General features: G+C 35.8%; 1 protein-coding gene, 1 long non-coding RNA gene and 1 pseudogene across 3 annotated transcripts in view; 2 read left to right on the top strand and 1 right to left on the bottom strand.

Annotated features, from left to right (window-relative positions):
• The window catches only part of LOC131529321 (gastrula zinc finger protein XlCGF8.2DB-like), a 65,211-nt gene extending 64,145 nt beyond the window's left edge, over positions 1-1,066 (top strand). Inside the window, exons 4-5 of the mRNA XM_058758980.1 lie at positions 545-658; positions 839-1,066. Coding sequence (XP_058614963.1) covers positions 545-658; positions 839-898 — 174 coding nt within the window. The 3' untranslated portion in view covers positions 899-1,066. The remainder of the gene's footprint in view (positions 1-544; positions 659-838) is intronic.
• LOC131528396 (gastrula zinc finger protein XlCGF7.1-like) lies at positions 957-1,630 on the top strand (annotated as a pseudogene).
• Positions 1,631-11,692: 10,062 nt separating this feature from the next.
• LOC131529326 (uncharacterized) lies at positions 11,693-16,890 on the bottom strand. Of its 2 annotated transcripts, none has more exons than XR_009268060.1 (4): positions 16,620-16,890; positions 14,131-14,317; positions 13,043-13,104; positions 11,693-12,965 (listed from the first exon to the last, which is right to left on the bottom strand). It is a non-coding gene; the product is annotated as an uncharacterized LOC131529326 (long non-coding RNA). The 2 variants fall into 2 exon arrangements; XR_009268061.1 differs by lacking the exon at positions 16,620-16,890 and adding an exon at positions 14,886-14,983.
• Positions 16,891-17,881: the final 991 nt, after the last annotated feature.

Here is a 17,881-nt window from a genome sequence, read left to right on the forward strand (position 1 = left end):
CAGATCTTCCTCTAGATGTCATTGTTTGTTTTCATTTCAACCACATGGTTCATTGATTGACTCTAAAACCGCTGTTTATGAGACTGTGAGTACATTTTTATTTAATGGGAAAAATAAATCTGACAACTTATAAATGCATTGAGCTCGACCAGTGTCCGATTCACGAACTAATGACTGATAAGTGTCGGTTCATTTCAGTGAATCAAAAACGGTTACAGAATCAATTCGACTCGGAGATTGAATTGTGAATTATTAGCCTACTTTTATCATGTGCGGATTGAAATGAAACAGGAAAAACTAAAGAAGCATGTTAATGAACTAATTATTTATATGAAAAAGTCAAAAGATTATTGTGCTGAACAATAGGCTATTTAATGTAATTAATTAATGTAAACAAAGACTGTAACATGAACAACCGAAGAATAGTTAAATGCTTAAAATTAAAATTGTAAGTGTTTGAGCATCTGCTAAATGAGCTCCATTGACTCCTTCAGTGAAGTTCATGAGAGTTTTAATGCTGGGGAATATTCCCATCTTCCCACAGCTGAAGAAGAAGCAAGCAGGAGGAATTACTCCAGGAGAAACTACTGACATACTATTGGAAAGATGGAGTTTGAGGAAGAACCCTGCAGAATTAAAGATACAGAGGAACAAACAGGTTGGTGTTTTCCTTCTTTCTCTTTAATGACTGCTAAAGAACATTGAGATGAAAACTGACATATAACAATACATTTTAAAGTAAATACTAATAGACCCAGTAGTAAACTAGATCTGTGCCAAATTGAGGCTGCAGTACATTCTTTAATTGAATTTTGGGGATTTAATATTTTCATTGCAGACCCAGTGGAAGCGAATGAAGACAAACAGCATCAGTTTCAAAAACCTCAGCATTTCATAAATGAAGATGGAAACACCAACGTTTTACAGACTGAAAAGAGTTTCTTGAGCAAATAAAACTTGACTGTGCACATGAAAATTCACACTGGAGAGAGGCTCAGTGTGGAAACAGTTTCACACATAAATCAAAATTTGAGATACATGGGAGAATTCACACTAGAGAAAAACCGTTCACATGCATTCAATGTGGAAAGAGTTTTACATCCAGAAGTGTTCTGAGAAAACATCAGCTCTCTCACGCTGCAGTGAGATTATTCAGCTGTGATCAGTGTGATAAAACATTTGTTTTTGCATCTAATTTGACATCACATCTTAAAGTTCATGCTGGTGTGAAGCCTCATGTTTGCACTTTTTGTGGAAAGAGTTTTTCACTGCTACAAACTTTACAAGTTCATCAGAGTATTCATACTGGAGTGAGATATTATATATGTGCTTTGAGTGTGGGAAGAGCTTTGCTACATCCGGCGACTTAAAAAAACACCAGAGGATTCACACTGGAGAGAAACCTTACAAGTGCTCACACTGTGGAAAGTGTTTCACTCAGTCATCAGCCTTGAAAACCCATGAGAGAACTCATGCTGGAGAAAAGCCGTACCAGTGCTCTTTATGTTCTTCAATTACTGCCCAAAGTTGTTTAAGTGAGCAAAATTCACGTTCAGATCTGTCACTTTTTCAAGTATATAATTTGATACTGAATGTGCTTTAATTTGCATGAAATCAAGGGGTTTATCAATTGTACAGTAAATCATTCTTTTAAACAGAAGGTTTGTCTAAATGTTCAATAAATTATTACAGAAAAAAATATTTCTGACCGGTAATTCATTATCAGGCTTTATAGGGTTAAAAGATTTTGTGTAGTCTTGACTCTTGATCGTCAGAATAACTTGCAGTATTTGAATATGAAATTATGATAATAGATGGTTAGTGGCTACCACAGATTTTCCTTTAGATGTCGCTGTTTGTTTTCATTTCAACCACGCGGTTCATGGATAGACTCTAAATCTGCTGTTTATCAGACTGTGAGTACATTAATTGTTTATTTATTTGGGGTATAAATCTTATAAATGCACTGAGCATGACCAGTGTCCGATTCACGAACTGATTATTCTTAAGAGTCGGTTTATTATGTCATGTGCGACGTGAAATGAACCAATGTTGTACATAGTAAAAACTTAAAATGTGTAAAGATTAGATGTTGAACGATAGGCTATTTAATGTGATTAATTAACATGAACAAAGAGTGTAACACAATATGAACTCAAGTTAAATGCTCATATTTGCAAACTGTTCCTTAGTCTTTACTTTCCACACATTCTCTCGTTTAATGCATGTCTGATTACAGCAATCAACCCTCATCAATAATCTTTCAGATTCACACTGAGCTGCTGTGAGAATTGAAGAACTGATAGTTTAACAGTGCTGGCAGTAACCAAGGAAACGCTCTATTGCTGCTGTTCCATAAGTGCCACCTGCTGAGTGAATTTGTGTCTCATTCACGTCTGCCATTTTCGTTTCTTGCCGATATGTTTTATTTACAACCCGAATTCCAGAAATGTTGGGACATATTTTTAAATTTGAATAAAAATCACATTCAAATCACATGAGCCAATATTTTATTCACAATAGAACATAGAGAACACAATGTATGTTTAAACAAAGAAATGTTACACTTTTATCCACTAAATGAGCTCATTTCAAATTTGATGCCTGTTTTAGGTCTCAAAAAAGTTGGCATGGGGGCTGAAAAAGCAAGATATTTTGAAAAGATTCAGCTGGGAGAACATCTAGCAACCAGTTAAGTTAACTGACATCAGGTCTGTAGCATGATTAGTCAAGTCACCTTTATTTATATAGCGCTTTTAACAATACAGATTGTGTCAAAGCACCATTCCAATATAAAAATAGGAAAATAGTGTGTCAATAATGTAAAATGACAAGATTAAACACTCAATTTTCAGTTAAAGGCATTTCATTATTGAATTCAATGATGTCATCGTCCAGCTCAGTTCAGTTTAAATAGTATCTGTGCAATCAAGTCAACGATATCGCCGACGATATTAGCTATAAAAGGGATGTCTTAGAGAGGCAGAGTCTCTCAGAAGTAAAGATGGGCAGAGGCTCTCCAATCTGTGAAAGAGTGCGTAAAAAGATTGTGGAATACTTTAAAAACAACGCTCCTCAATGTCAAATTACGAAGGCTTTGCAAATCTCATCATCTACAGTGCATAACATAATCAAAAGATTCAGAGAAACTGGAGAAATCTCTGTGCGTAAGGGACAAGGCCGAAGACCTTTGTTGGATGCCCGTGGTCTTCGGGCCCTCAGACGACTCTGCATCACTCATTGGCATGATTCTGTCAATGACATTACTAAATGGGCCCAGGAATACTTCCAGAAACCACTGTCGGTAAACACAATCCTCCGTGCCATCTGCAGATGCCAACTAAAGCTCTCTCATGCAAAAAGGAAGCCATATGTGAACATGGTCCAGAAGCGCCGTCGTGTCCTGTGGGCCAAGGCTCATTTAAAATGGACTGTTTCAAAGTGGAAAAGTGTTCTATGGTCAGACGAGTCCAAATTTGACATTCTTGTTGGAAATCACAGACGCCGTGTCCTCCGGGCTAAAGAGGAGGGAGACCTTCCAGCATGTTATCAGTGTTCAGTTCAGTTCTATTTCAGCAGGACAATGCAAAACCACATACTGCAGCTATTACAACAGCATGGCTTCGTAGTAGAAGAGTCCAGATGCTGAATTGGTCTGCCTGCAATCCAGATCTTTCACCTATAGAGAACATTTGGCGCATCATTAAACGAAAAATACGTCAAAGACGACCACGAACTCTTCAGCAGCTGCAAACCTACAGTATATCAGGCAAGAATGGGACCAAATTCCAACACCAAAACTTCAGAAACTCATAACCTTTGAGACCTGTAGCAGGCATCAAATTTGAAATGAGCTCATTTTGTGCATAAAATTGTAAAATTTCTTAGTATAAACATTTGTTATGTTATCTATGTTCTATTGTGAATAAAATATTGGCTCATGTGATTTGAAAGTCTTTTAGTTTTCATTTTATTCAAATTTAAAAAACATTTAAAAAACAAAAACATTTCCGGAATTCGGGTTGTAGTATTAGTTTAACTAAACTAAAGTCAGAGAATTCTGTTTTTGCTTCAAATTTCGAAATCTAATTTAGATTAAAAACGTGATTAAAATGCAGTGGTTGCCTCTAATTTTAGGTGGAAAGAGCACAGGCAAAGTCTTAGCTTGTATACATTAAATTTATTATTATTTATTTGATTTGGGGTTTGTTTTAAAATTTCAATTTAGTTTTGTTATTTGACATATTTCAATTTCACAAAGAAATGTGCAGCATTTTTAGTCATTTAGTTATTTTGTCCAAGCAATAATAAAAGGACACCTTTTCATTTATAATTTGTTTTAAGTATTATTTTGTTCAAAAAAAAAAAAAAAAATGTGAGAAAATCATATCGTGAATCGTATCGTATCGCATTGTGAGTTGAGTGAATCGTTACATCCCTACTTGCCTGTGAGCAAAGATAGTGAGAGCTGATGTTGGGAAATATAGCCAAATTCGTGCTAAATTATTACTGATGCAGTCAAAAACTCTCCAACTGCTTTGCAACCAGAAACTTTTGGCCACCTGAAAATAAGGAAAGGACTAGAGATTACTAGAGGACTAGAGACTACATCTCTTAAAGCAGAGCGCTCTGGCTATCATTCCAGTAATGTTTTATATCCTGGCAATGCATACATTAATCATTGCATTTGTCTGTTTCAAAGATGTCAGGGAAAGAGAAAAAGAGTAGCCTATTATTTCTTTCTGGGCACCAAAGGGTCGACCCCCTAAAAAGGTTGCCTTGAGTCAGTGGACAAGACAGGGAAGAAGAAAGCAGTGAGTGGAGCAGCCACACACACACACACACACACACAGTTTGACATACGTGCTCAGGGCAGGTTCTGCAATCTGTATGTGTATGTACATTGAGCACTTCTGTTCAGTTGGCTCGTTTTTTTTTTGAGATCAACATTTTATTAAACAAATATACATATCCATGTGTACTCAAAAATACAAAAACAACATATTCAAACTATATACAATTGCCAAAGCCTTGAAACTAGAAAATAAAACTGATACATATAACAAAATAAAATACAATATCATTTATAACGTTGTTGAGACCCAATTACATCATGTACTACTTCTAAGGGAAGACAGGTGGTTTCAAAAGTACAGCAATAACTTTATCCCAAACATCCAAAGTTGAACTTCGTGCTTTATGAATGATAGCCAATGATCTTTATATAAGAACAATATCTCTAAAGTAGTTGTACCATTCTTTTATTGACGGGGGTCCAGGAGAAAACCAAGAATGAATTATAGTTTTTTTTGCAGCTGTTAAACCAGCAAAAATAATTTTCTTAGAAGCCAAATTAGTACAAATGTTAAATGATGAGTCATCATTAAATAAAAATAAATTAAGCAGTTTAGGGATTGGGAACTCCAAAATGTCCTCAAGAAATACCGCTACTTGAGACCAAAGATTAGAGACATCTGGGCAATCCCAGAAAATATGTAAGTATGAGCCAACTGTATTCAAGTTACATTTTGTACAGTTCGGGGTATCTGTAAGCTTCATTTTAAAACGTCTGTATGGGGAAAGATAAAACTTCTGAATAAACTTAAAATGAATCAACTGGTGTGCAGGATTCTTTGATGAAAAGAACACATTGTTCCATACCTTCACCCAGTCCAGTTCCATGTCCCTCTCCTTAAGGTCATGATTCCATGACTCGATCACTCCCAGAGCTTTATCATGTTTTGAAATTAACTGTGCATATATTCTAGATACCAGTCCAGTGCATGAAGATCCTGAATAAATCCACAAGCTCAATGGGTGAGCACAAAGAGGAGATTCCCAGGGAACTCCGTGAGCTCTTTGATTGCTGATCTCAGTTGTAGGTATAGAAACCAAGAGAATCCAGGAAGAGAGTAGCTTGCTCTAAGGTCCTGAAATGATTTTAAGCCATTTTCTCCATACAAATCCTGCACAAATCTAACAAATCTTCTATTCTGTGAGGTTTTACAATTTCTTGTTCTATCTGGCACCATGGAAGAACAGAGTCTTTATCACACCAAGTTGAGAATGCCTTTATCTGGAAGGACCAATAATACAGTTTAAAGTCAGGTAGTGCCAGACCTCCAGATAATTTCATCCGTTGAAGAGTATTCAGACGGATACGTGGTTTTTTACCATCCCAAATAAAATTAGTTATCCGAGATTGCAACTCCTCAAAATAATTTACAGGTGGGGGTAATGGAATCATAGAAAAATTATTATTGAAATTCTGCCCTGTAATGACATTTTAAGGTTAGACCATCTCTGCAAATCAGCAAAAATGTCAAGTTTAAGCTTGTCATAATTTGTAGGTGATATATTAGGAAAATGTGTTATTTTTAGACCCAAATACGTAAATGCCGTATCATGCCATTGAATATGAGGAATAGGTAGTAATAAAAGACTTTTCGCCGGGGCATTTAAAGGGACTAGAAGGGATTTGTCCCAATTTATTTTATAGCCAGAGAAATTATTAAACTGGGTGAATACTTTTATTATTTGGGGTAAGGAAACATGTATATTAGATATAGTAGTATATTGTCTGCGTAAAGAGAAATTTTATGCTGTGTTCCTTGTATAACTATGGGTGATATAAAAGAATCTAGTCTAATCGACTGCGCTAACGGTTCAACTGATAGAGCAAAAAGTAAGGGGGAAAGTGGGCAGCCCTGACGGGTACCACGATGCAGAGGAAATGGTTTTGACAAGATATTACCTGTTAATGCAACTGCAAGAGGATTAATATAAAGTGTTTTGACCATAGATATGAAAGTTTTACCGAAGCCAAAATTCTCCAAAACTATCCAAAGATACTCCCAACTTACCCTATCAAAAGCCTTTTGCGCATCTAAAGTAAAGACAGCTGCAGGTAACGCATCCCTTTCAGATGCATGAATAATGTGCAAAAGACGTCTGACATTATCGGATGCAAGTCTCCCTTTTAAAACCCCAGATTGATCGAAATGAATTAGTTTACTTACAGATAATTCAAGCCTCTTGACTAAAAGCTTAGCAAAAAGCTTTAACTCTGTTGTAATTAAAGATATCGGCCTATAACTACCACAATTCAGAGGAGACTTGCCTTTCTTAAGCAACACTGAAATAAGTGAAGTGTTTTGATCACGATGAAACGAACCGATACTAAGAACATGATTGATAGAATTTAGGAGAAGTGGTCCAATACTGTCCCAAAGTTCCAGGAATAGCTCTGGAGGAAAACCATCCAATCCTGGAGATTTACCTCTTTTCATTGAAGACAATGCATCTGTTAATTCAGTAATAGTGGGAGGTGTATCAAGAGACTCTGTTTCTTCATTGGACAACGAGGGTAAATTAAGCTTTGAAAGGTGCGATTTAAGAGCAATTGGGTCAAAAAATGACTCGGCTTCGTAAAGTTTGGAATAGAAAAGTCTAAAAGTATCATTAATTTCCTCTGCATCGTTGGTAACAGGTCCTGATGGGGTTTCAATTGCATTAATAATAGAAAATAACTCATTCTGCTTTATTTTCGCAGCTAGAAGTTTACTTGAGCTTTCACTTTGACTATAGTAAGTCACTCTCGTACGGTGGATTGAGAATTCTGCTTTAGATTTCAGTAAGTTATTTCATTAAAATTTCAAAGCTAAAAGGGATTCTTGTTTTTGCTCAGAAAACTGACACTTTTGATCTGATTCCAATACTTGAATTTCCTCTTCTAGTTGTGTAATTCTGTAGTTTCTGGACGCCTTCATATAAGAAGCAAATGCGATGACTTCGCCCCTAATAAAGCATTTAGTTGTTTCCCAGAGTATTTGAGGTGATGATACTGATTCTTCATTAATTTCTAGAAACGTTTTGAGATTGACTTTCAATTGCTTCAGAAACTCTGAGTTCTGAAGTAACGTTGTATTAAAGCGCCACCTGTGTACACGTTTAGCAGGATTCCGTGTAAGCTCAAAAGTATATAGCACAGGTGCGTGATCTGAAATAATGATAGGAAGAATATCTACAGATGTGATTAATTGATTTAATTGTGGCGAAACAAAAATGTAATCGATTCTGGAAAATGTCTTATGCCTACAAGAGAAGAAGGTATAGTTTTTCACTAGCGGATATCATAGACGCCAGGCATCAATAATATTCAGTTCAGTAATAAATGTGTTAATTCCGGAAGGTGCTTCGAAACCAGAACTAATATTTGCTGATCTGTCCAAAGTTATATTACAGACTTGGTTGAAGTCACCACCAACTACCATCAAGTAAAAATCGACTTATGAAGTATCTCCGTTGTCTGTATCAATGTACGCTTCTTTTGAATCAGTTGCTTTATCTATCAGTGGTCCAACACCTACAGTTTTAGCTGTTGTTTATCGACCTCCCAAATACTGTAATGCATTCTTAGATGAATTTTGTGCATTTTTAACTTCACTGTGTACCTTATCACCTAATATTATTCTACTGGGCGATTTTAATATTCATGTGGACACTGCTAGTAACTCACTCACAAGGGATTTCATTTCCTGCCTGGACAGTTTTGGTCTCCAGCAATATGTGGACTTTCCGACCCATTCTAAAGGCCACACTCTGGACCTTGTTTGCTGTTCAGGTGTTACACCTCTGGACTGTACGGCAACTGCAATACCCTTATCCGATCATAAATTGCTTTCTTTCAATGTAAATGTTACACACTCTAGATCCAAGCAACAATGTTCCATGACATTCCGAAATATAAAAAAGATCAACCCCTCAGCTTTTACTGTTGCAATCACTGACCTTCCATACAGTGACCATCTCTCTTCCTCTGATGATTTGGTCTCCTTTTATAATTCTGAACTACGACAGCTCCTGGATAATTTTGCACCTCTTAAAACTCAGACTGTATCTTTCATTAACTCTGCGCCCTGGTTTACTCCTGAACTTCGCCAGCTAAAAACTCGTGGGCGGCGTTTGGAACGCCTTTTCACGTATTGTTCAAACTTCCCTTAGTTCTGGCACTGTTCCATCATCTTTTAAAATAGCTGCTATAACCCCAAAGCTCAAAAAACCTGGTGCAGACCCTAACAATTTAGATAACTTCCGTCCCATCTCAAATCTTCCATTAATTTCAAAAATACTTGAAAAAGCAGTTGCAGCACAGGTTCAAGCTCACCTTAGTAATAATAACTTATATGAGTGTTTTCAGTCAGGATTTCGCCCTAAGCATAGTACAGAAACCGCCTTGGTGAGAGTAACTAATGATCTGTTCTCTCTCTTTGGGTGGAAAAAATTAAACAAAACTCAAAGTTCTACTGCCTGTGGCTGTCGAAAGCAACACGTCTCAGGTCCGAGTCCAAACGAACATCAGAAATATTAGCATAGCCCATCAGACCTATTTAGACAAAGGCCATTTTGCTTACCAAATTCAGTTGTACCGATTAACTAGATTCTGAAATGACGTTGGAAGGGTTTTCCTGGTCATCAAATGAGCTCGGTGTATCAATCCTTGAGAGTGAGGCATGATCCAATTCCAGCAGAAACTTCCCTGCATCGTCGGCGTTCTTGAAGTGATGTAGTCTTTATTTTTTAGCTCAACCGTCACGGAATGGAACGCAGAGGATTGTGGGATATCAAAGGCAGCGAAGGATACATCTATGCTGCCTTCAAAAATCGATCAGATGAAGGTATCTCGTGAGACAGGAAGTGAAGCTAACTTTGGATTCAGACGTGCCTTGATGCCTTCCCACCTTGGAATACTGCCTCCAAAGGCTGCATTTTTCAGTTTTCAGATGCAGCCGTTATCTCTGATACTCTGGTCTGTGAGCATATATGCGTTCAGGGGGCGTGGCTTTGATGGCAGGGAGGGTGGGACGTTCGCCTTCAGTGCTATCAGGCTAAAATTAGCATTTCCCAAGATCTCTTACTGCCTACTGATGCTTTGTTTTCTATTGGTATGTCTCCTCATTTACAATTGGAGCAATGATGTGAAATTAGTTCCATCAATGGCTCCAACAACTCCAAGAAAGCCCACAATCCTCATAAAAGTGGCTTGTTTTTGCAATATGGTTTGGCGTCCTGTTGGAAAGTCAATGAACTGCCATATAGTAGTGGCCAAAAGTGATGTCCGGCCTAGGAAATTTGACATCTTCACCCTTAATTAAAAGAGAAAAAAAATTTTTGTAAGCATATTGCATAGTTGCTTAGAGTCAGTTGTTTTATTTGAGATAATAATGCAATGAAACATGCCAAATTGTGTGGTCATAATTTTTGGCCATGCTGTCATACAAAGAAATTATGAACACATGCACAAAAAAGAGGATCAATGAAATGTTAATAACTTATGTTGTAGTCATTGTGCCAATGTTGCCAATTTAGTGATTTTGTCACTAGATTTAGAGACTTCCTCATCCCTTCAGAGACTTTTTCAAAAGCCTAGCAACAAAATCAATTTCTTGGACAAACCTTATCTACATTCGAGACTCTCCCATAACGTCATAAAGGCGAGTTCACTGATCTAAATAAATATAAATATAGATTAGTGAACTCACCTTTATGAGATCATCTGGCAACATTAAGTGACCAGTTTTAGCTAGTTTCAATTGAAAGCAGTTGGTAACACTGGTCAGTGTTTTTTGTCCTTTGTATTTTAATGGTTTAAGTGAAATGTCATAAAAAAAATAAATAAATAAAAATCCACACATCATTTTTGGCCACTGTTGTGTTTGGTTGGGTTAATGTCACAATAATATGTAAGACCCTGCTTACAGTGTCATCACTGGTGCATTGTTGCATTTTTCCAATTTTCCAGCCAAAAAAAAAAAATAATAATTACTACTTTAATTTCTCCAGTTAGAGCATTGACTTCTTGAGTGGAAGAGGTTATTACAGTTATTACATTTCTTACTTTGTCAGTTACAAAAAAGAAAAAAAAAAGACTTTTTGGTCTTGACAATCAAGTTTGTATTGTTTTAACTCCATATCATCATATTACTCCAATATGTCATATCTTCGCTGGAAAGTGTGTGTCTCCTCCTCTTTGCTGCCATCTTGTTACTCCTATAGGTTAGGAGACCTCTTCAGCTCTCTTAAATAATTTAGGAGCTGAGACCTTATCTTAACACTTAGGGACCTTTATGAATCACTCTTATTCTTAAGTCTAGGAATAAGAGTAAAATTACTTCATTCTTAGAATTTTGATACAAGTTATATACAAATATAAAAATAAACAAAAGGAGTAAAGCAGTGTTCAATAGCAGTGATATTACAGTGAACAGTCACAAATGTCTTTGGTTTCTCCAGGTTCTGAAACAAGTAAAATGAGGAGAACACAGCAAACAAGGTGCAAAATGTTGGTGAAATGTATTCTGAGACTTTCGGATCAAACACCAGGACAGAAAAGCACAACAGAGATGCTTTCAAATACTGCAGATTATCTAGAGAGATTTTCAGTAAACTGACAACCTACAGTGTTTTACACAGATTTACTGTAGAATACTGTCCAAACTACATAGTTTTGATTAAATACATATTAACTTTGGGAAAGTTTCCTACTTCATTTTCTGAAAGTTTAAAATCATAACAGTTGTGGCATGCAAAGGTGAATGATTGTCAGATCATGACGTAAATGTGGTTATAATAGATCGTGTGCTTCAGGGAAGGTGTCAGTGTTCAGTGACAAAACATCACACTGTTCAGGATTAGCTTTATTGATATTGTGAAAAATACTAAGTCAAACCGAGTCAAATCTCTGATCTGGCAATGAAATATTGAGCAAACATGAATGAAATATGTTTGAGCTTCTTTTTCACCTTCTGCAGTAAAACAAAAACGCATTAAATTGTTTTGGGAGTGTTTTTGATGGCGATTCAGTGCCTATAATGTTTTAAAACACAAAGAGCATCTTCTTAAATGCATGTACCAGATTTGTATGTTGCTCAATAAGCATTAAGTCATAAAAACAGTCATAAACCAACATCACACATAATGTTTCTGCACTGTAGACTCGCTTGGTTGTAATACAAAATGACGCAATCTGATTAAGGTTAAAATTCAGACTTCAGGGAAATGACCTTGTGTTGAGTCACGTGTTCAGTAGAGGAGTTACTTATTTATTAACGCTATAAACTACTCAAAGCATCTTTGACCACTTTAGATATTCTATATATTTCTATGTGATAAGTCAAGATATAGAAGGTCATATTTGTTGGCTGAAGTGAAATATTTATTGTGGAATGCAATGCAGCAGACACTTATATTTGGGTAATCATCATGATGACTGAGAACAAACACCTGTTCAGGAATGAGGACAGTGTAATGTACACTTGGACACTTTCATAACCTTTCACAAAGTGAACAGAATCAAAACAATACAGAAACTCAATCTCAGTGATCATTTAGTTCAAAAACAGAGATCATTGTGCACCTGAACGAGACACATGACACCAGTTACTAGATGCTTCAGATATAAACACCTTCTAAACGGAAAGTACGAGTACAGTAATGACACGTTTAAAGAAGAATAATCATCTTCTGCATGCCAGAATAAAGTGTCTGAAGTCACAGGACTATAGTTAAAATCTAGACAATCTGTCCACAAACCAAACCATGAAGCTTTAGGAAGTCTCCGGTCTCACTGTATAATCACATTGAAAAGAGTGACCTGGCCTTTCTGGAACAACTGCTTTACAGTCATTGTTCTCAATGCTGCGCATAATAGAAATGAAAACTATGTAAAGCTGCAGTTCAAACATTTGATTTCAGTGCTGTTTTCACATTGTCTGATCATATTACTTTCATATGACACATATATAAGACTCTGTGCACAATATTAAATCTGTTTAAATAAAATATGTACACAGTACAGTTGTATAGGTATGAACACAAAAATATTGGTGTTTTGTATTCCAGTCTCATTTGGAATCATTGACTGAAAGTGATGTGAAGAACATTCTAGGTGAGAAAAAGGCTTCTTTCTGAAGAGAAAAACACAGTGTTAGAAATCAAAACGCATTCAAACCAATTCTTTGAACATGAGCAGTGAATCTCTCACCTCATTCTTGAATGTCCCTCACACAGAATGACACTCTGCAGGTCAGAATAGATGAAGGAAGACTGAAAACAAACAAGCAAAGATTCAGGCTACTGTTTGAGTGAATCACATCAACCTTCCTGATCATATTCCACCCCAAAATAAAAACTGCCATTTCATTCAATTTTCTTCATGCTTTAAAGAAACAGTTCACCCAAAAACGAAAATTTGCTGAAGATGTGCTCACCCTCAAGCCGTCGAAGATGTAGATGAGTTTGTTTCTTCATCAGATTTGGAGAAATGTAGCATTGCATCACTGTCTCAGCAAAGGACCCTCTTCAGTGAATGGGTGGCGCCAGAATGAGTAATCTACAAGTAATCCACACCACTCCAGTCCATCAATTAACGTCTTTAAGCCAAAAGCTGCGTCTTTGTAAGAAACAAATCCATCATTTAGAACTTGATCTGTGCAGATTTCTCTCCCGATTCAGACCAGATGACTTTTTCACTGGAGGAAGCGTTATTATGGATTATGAACTAATATTTTAGTCAGAATCAACAGTTCGATGTTAAAAACATCTTAATAATGAATTTGTTTCTTAGAAGCACCCAGCTTTTTGCTTATCAAGACATTAACTGATGGACTGGAGTGGTGTGGATTATTGTGTTTTTATCAGCTGTTTGGACTCTCATTCTGACGGCACCCATTCACTGCTGAGCATCCATTGCTGAGACACTGATGCAATGCTACATTTCTCCAAATCTGATGAAGAAACAAACTCATCTGCATCTTGAATGAACTGAGAGTGAGTAAGTTTTCATCAAATTTTAATTTTTGGGTGAACTATTCCATTAACATTAATCTTTTATGAATCGGTTTTTGCAGTGTTTGGTGAAAACCAGTAAATAATTATTTGTGATACATATGTGATACATTCTGATTTATTATAGCATATGTATTCTTATGAAGTGAACATTTATTCAGTTTAACTAAAAACCCAGTCTGGTTCTGCACTGCACAAATCTTATTATGGTAAACATCCACATGCATCATTGTGATTCTACAGATATTTATGTTCATATCTGAAAGTCCTCTCAAACATTCTTACACTTTGGTCGATGCTTGTTAAGGCTGTTTATCCGGTGTATTTGTAGCTGTCCTCTGCAGGCATTCTGTGCAGGTTTGGCTTCGTCTCTCAGTGCACTTTCCTTTCTCTGTTTTTCTTTTTCTTCAGCTGTATTTTGTTCTCTCACTGACATCTCTTTTAGTTTTCTTGTCATCCTACTGGCATGAACCTTTTCAGAAAACACAAAATTATAAACATGCATAACTATTAAAGAGAAATCATCTAATTCTGACTGACAGGCATTAGTATAACAGAGTAATCATATACACCTGGTCACTTCATGCATTTTGTTTATTTGTTAAAATGTTTCCATTTACAGTTGGCCACATAAATGTGTCTTTGCAAAACGGATATATATCCGATCTTCAGTTCCTGCACTATATGCAAAACAGAGTTCACATCAACGAATGCAACAGATAAGCGCTGCATTTTATTTATTATCAGCTAACTTCAACTAACCTCAGCTAAGAAATTACATTCAATGAAGAAGAAATATTTAACATTCTTCACTATTTATAGGTCAGAATGAATCAAATGTACGCAAATTAATGATTACTGATGATTTGAAACATTTTCAAATCAAAGCAAAAGAGTGACATAAGACATTCTCAAATGAATGTACATATTTCTACTTTCTCAGAACTCAAATTCTGCAACAGAACTGTTTTAAATCAGAACTATGCAAAATCCTTATCTGAATAGAAATACAAAACATTCCATACATCCATGACACTCACCTAAATCCAGATCTGGAAATATTTATTCTTTTTCTTTTTCATTTAACAGGCAGCTACTGAAACGTCAAACCTCCAGTAATCACAGCAAAGAACACCAGAATCAACCAGGAAATGACCGAGTAAATATTTCAATCAGCTTCACTGACTCATGAAGTGACTGAAGAAAGTGCCTGAACTTGTTTAGCTTCTTTTCTTTCTTTTAAAATTGATCATGTCTTTGTTATTTTCATTACAATAACTGATGTTGCAAATCTCTAATAATGAGATCCCATTACAGGGTTTTGCAACAGCAAGAATAAAGATATTTAGGAAACACTTTAGAATACTGATCCTTTGTTAGTGAATAACTACACAGGGACAAGTGACTAATGCACTATTAGCATTGTAGTAACTACTATTACCTAACAAGAAACTCTGATTATTTATTTAGTAAGTAATAGTGCTCAGTTGAAACTGGTAGTTCACTATTAGCTATTTAATAACTACTATTTTTTATAATATCCTGAAGAACTACTAAGAACTACTGTATACAGGTTCATAATGAATGTGAATTATGCATAATGTATAATTAATTCTAAAATGAAGATCACACTAATAATGACTCAAGAATTATGAAATTCTTCAGAAGAAACTACTAATTACTTGGATCAGTATTCTAAAGTGAAAATCATCATAACTTCCTAATATTGACAGATGTCACTGTGAGCTTTTGAGATACATGTAAAGTTCTGGAGAGTAATGACTCAAGTGTTACTACATCCTTCTGAAGAAACTACTAATCATGTGGATCAGTATTCTAAAGTGAAGATCGCGGTAACCCACTAGTAATGATTTAAATGTTACCAAATCTAGCTAAATGCTTACTAACCTTACAAAAACCTCAAAAGTTTACAATGACTTCAGTAATTACTAGGGATTTATCACGATATTCACTTTAGAATACTGATCCAAATAATTAGTAATTCCATAAGAAGGATGTAGTAACACCTGAATAATTACTATCCAATAATTTACAAAACTCTCAAAAGCTTACAATGACTTTACTAGAGAATTATCATGTTATTCACTTTAGAATACTGATCCAAATAATTAATAATTCCTTCTGAAGAAGTTGGTAATACTTGAGTCATTACTAGTGGGTTACCATGACCTTTACTTTAGAATTAATTATTCATTATGTATTATTCATATTAATTATGAACCGGTATACAATAGGTCCTTCTAGCAATGGAGTCTATGTGAATGTCCCACTTCAGGTCCTGGACAGGTCTTATGTTGAAACTAACTCTGCAGCATCAGTAAGGTCCATTTGCAAAATTTATTTATAAAAACCATAACCAATCCTGAGGCACAAAGCCAAATGAAGTCTGGGAAACATAAGAGTACAAATGGCATAATAATTCAAAACAGTCACCCATAAACTGGAATATAAGCATCTCAGAACTGAAATGTGTAGCATTTAAGACCAGTGTTGGGAAGGTTACTTTGGAAATGTAATAGATTACAGATTACAAGTTACCCTATCTAAAGTAGTGTAACTATTTCAATTATACAATTAATGTAACTGATTACATTTGATTACTTTTAGATTACTTTTCTAAATTTCTCAACTGTTAATCACATTCAAACATTTTAACCAGGCAGGGTTAACCTTAGAATAGTGATTACTGTCGCTTTCGATTAAGATTATAATAATTTAATTTTAAAGCTCAGCCACCACAAAATCAGACTTACTTTGAGATGGGACCTTTCTTACATTTCCGGGTTTCTCAGCAGCGGAAGTCGTCATAGTTGGGTAAAATCCGACAGCAGTGAATGAGAGGGTACCACAAATATATTTTTTGCATTCCCATTTGCTCAAATAGCAAAAGAAAAACTCCAGGATAGTGTTTTCAAGACTTTCAATCAAAGGAAAAAAATTGAGAGAGACTGATAACAGCAGTCAGAAGAGAGAACGATGTCAAATTTACCGTCGCTCACATTGAGCGAACACTCTCGCATTGGCGTTAACTAGTTTTTTTTTTTTTTTTTTTGACTTGATGAAACGGTGATACAATACAAGTATAGTGTTATAAATGTACATACATTTAAAAAAATTAAAATATAAAAAACGTTCAAGGATTTATAATGATGATGACCGTTGAAACGCGTCATCACAGTCTTGTGAAAAGGGTCCATTCTGAGGTTAAATACAGATTTAAAACATAACAAGAAATAGTTTAAGAGCTATGATACCGTTTTTGAAATCAAATCTTTAGAGTTATGACAGGAATCTTACAATGGCTTGGAAAAACTGTTAATCTTAAAAAAATAAATAAAGCATATACATAAACCCTAATAAGAAATAAAGGTATTTAATAAGCATGTGTCAGGTAGTATTTAATACGCATGTGCCCTATTCTGTGTCCTAAACTCCTGAAATATTGGTGTCTCATATTTTAGAGCAGTCAATGCATTTATGAAAAAAAAATGTTTGTATGTAAAAATTTGTATGTGGGTGTGTGTCAAATTTTCTTTTTTATTACACTGTTTAAGACCTGTACAAGATGATTAATGACCACAAAGGGAATTTAATAGTTAGCTGAATATACAGTATATTGTAAAGTGGCGACCTCATGTGGAGAACTGGCAAACCTGAATTTAACCCATCTGTTCATGAAACAACTGAATTATCACAAGATGCAGGGGGCGTGGATGGAACCACATCTAGGGGGTGGAGATTGGTAGGTTTATGGGTGGAGATGGGTGGGTTTAGGGATCAGGGGGTGGAGATGGGTAGGTTTAAGTATATGTAAGGTGGGAGGAGTTGGATCTGGATCCAACCACGCCCCCTGGATCTTGCGTCCTGCTAAATATTTGAAGTAGGCGGGAGTTAGTGTGATGCGAACCAATCAGAAGCCTCTTCGCCTCAGCGAGTCCAGAGCGCCACGCCCTCTAGTCTGTGAGACGCGCACCGACAGAAACAAACGGTTGCAGAAAGAAACAGTGGATAAAAT

Source organism: Onychostoma macrolepis, chromosome 21, assembly GCF_012432095.1.
Source record: "Onychostoma macrolepis isolate SWU-2019 chromosome 21, ASM1243209v1, whole genome shotgun sequence".
In the NCBI taxonomy this organism is placed as follows: Eukaryota; Metazoa; Chordata; class Actinopteri; order Cypriniformes; family Cyprinidae; genus Onychostoma; species Onychostoma macrolepis.